This window comes from Drosophila tropicalis, unplaced genomic scaffold (assembly GCF_018151085.1).
Source record: "Drosophila tropicalis isolate 14030-0801.00 unplaced genomic scaffold, ASM1815108v1 contig_158, whole genome shotgun sequence".
NCBI classification, from domain to species: domain Eukaryota; kingdom Metazoa; phylum Arthropoda; class Insecta; order Diptera; family Drosophilidae; genus Drosophila; species Drosophila tropicalis.
Window position 1 is genome coordinate 11,858,190 of NW_027172602.1, and position 1,423 is coordinate 11,859,612.

General features: G+C 42.7%; 1 protein-coding gene across 2 annotated transcripts; it reads left to right on the forward strand.

The window, feature by feature from the left end:
- LOC137587271 (uncharacterized) lies at positions 1-1,159 on the forward strand. 2 transcript variants are annotated; one of them, XR_011033907.1, is made up of 4 exons: positions 1-474; positions 591-662; positions 730-1,001; positions 1,064-1,159. XR_011033907.1 is itself a non-coding variant. In XM_068303602.1 (3 exons), exons 1-3 carry the CDS (start codon positions 130-132, stop codon positions 883-885), a joined length of 573 nt encoding a protein of 190 aa, XP_068159703.1. In that variant the 5' UTR covers positions 1-129; the 3' UTR covers positions 886-1,051. The 2 variants fall into 2 exon arrangements, 1 of the variants encoding a protein (XP_068159703.1); XM_068303602.1 differs by lacking the exon at positions 1,064-1,159 and having other exon boundaries at positions 730-1,051.
- Positions 1,160-1,423: the final 264 nt, after the last annotated feature.

The following is a 1,423-nucleotide window of genomic DNA, read 5'->3' on the forward strand; positions in this document are numbered from 1 at the left end:
CCTAAAATTTTCAGTCCCAAGGATATACAAAACAATTTTAGGTCAATAGCTCACGTGCATTTAATGAAATTTCAAATTTGTTCAATTCCCTATTTTGGTGGCCATTCCGAAAGTTGATTACTAAATTCAATGAGTGACATGAAAAACATCGGTGAGAGAGTAAAACGCTGCCTCAGCCATCATCGTCGACTTAACCAGAATATTGCCGCACTGGAACATGTGATGGACGATGACTTCTTTAGCAATCCGCACAGACAATGGATTCAGCATCGACAGCAACAGCAACAACGAGAAGGAGAAGGAGAACGATGCGAGGAATGCGGCAAACAGGACTCAAGTGTCGCCCAATTCCGATCCACATTGTCATCTCAATCGCTGGCCGAGGACAAACATTGGCAATTGCCGCCCTGCAGAATCCCTTTTGCCATGGATGGGGATTCAGTTAGTGAGCACACTTTGCAAACTGCCATCGAAGTGAGTTGGTCATGAACTTATGGTAGAGAAGATCCATTTTGGAATACAAAGATATTAGGTTCAATTCAATTTATAAAACTTAATAATTAGTTCCTCTCTCTCTTTTTCCTTTTTAGAATAATCTAAAGATGAGAAAAGCTATTCAGAGTCTCATACAATCCGAAGAAAACTCAGTTCACGAGCTTAAGGTAGGATCAAAGATAAGTACTTATCATGATGATGATGATTGATTGATTATATACTCTTCTGTTTCAGTTGTTACCCAAGTCAGTGACTGAATTAAATAATCCGATATATCATAGTCGTTGTCGTTTGCCATTGGCCGCAGCTCCAACTCCTGCCCCATCGCCCACGCGTTGTCCTGGCAGTCAACGCGTTTCCCAGGCCTGTAATTATAGTTGGTTCCTCTAAAATGATGATGACGATGATCTTCCTCAACGTTTATTTCGTTCTAATTTGGCTAATGTGAAATTTGTATATGAAGTAAATGGCCAGAGCATTACGGACGATGGCCAGAACGCAAGCTTGTATGGTTATTTGCGTTTTGACCCGTCCGTGGGCACTGCAACTAGTTCAATTTCTTTTCCAGTGTGCGTTTGTGTGTTTGGTTGTGTTTCTTTTTTTCAATAAGCCAAAAACTCAAAAATCTGAGCCAGTTCGCACAAAAGTCCACAAAAGAGTGCAGCAAAAGGGGTTGGTCCGGGCAGGGCAGTGGCAACGGCAAAAGCAGGCAGACTACCTTGTTATGAATAAGTTAATAATACGGCGGAAGACTACCTTTGTCGTTGGCTCCAGCGCTTATTAAATGATTGAAGACGATGTGGTGGGGATGGAAGGTCGGCAAGGAGAGAAGTTGAAGCTGTTGCGGTTGTGATTGCGGTTGGAGCTGAAGCTATAGCTGGCAGCTCAAGCTGAGGGCCCCCATAAAAAAGGTGGTAACGATTTTCGT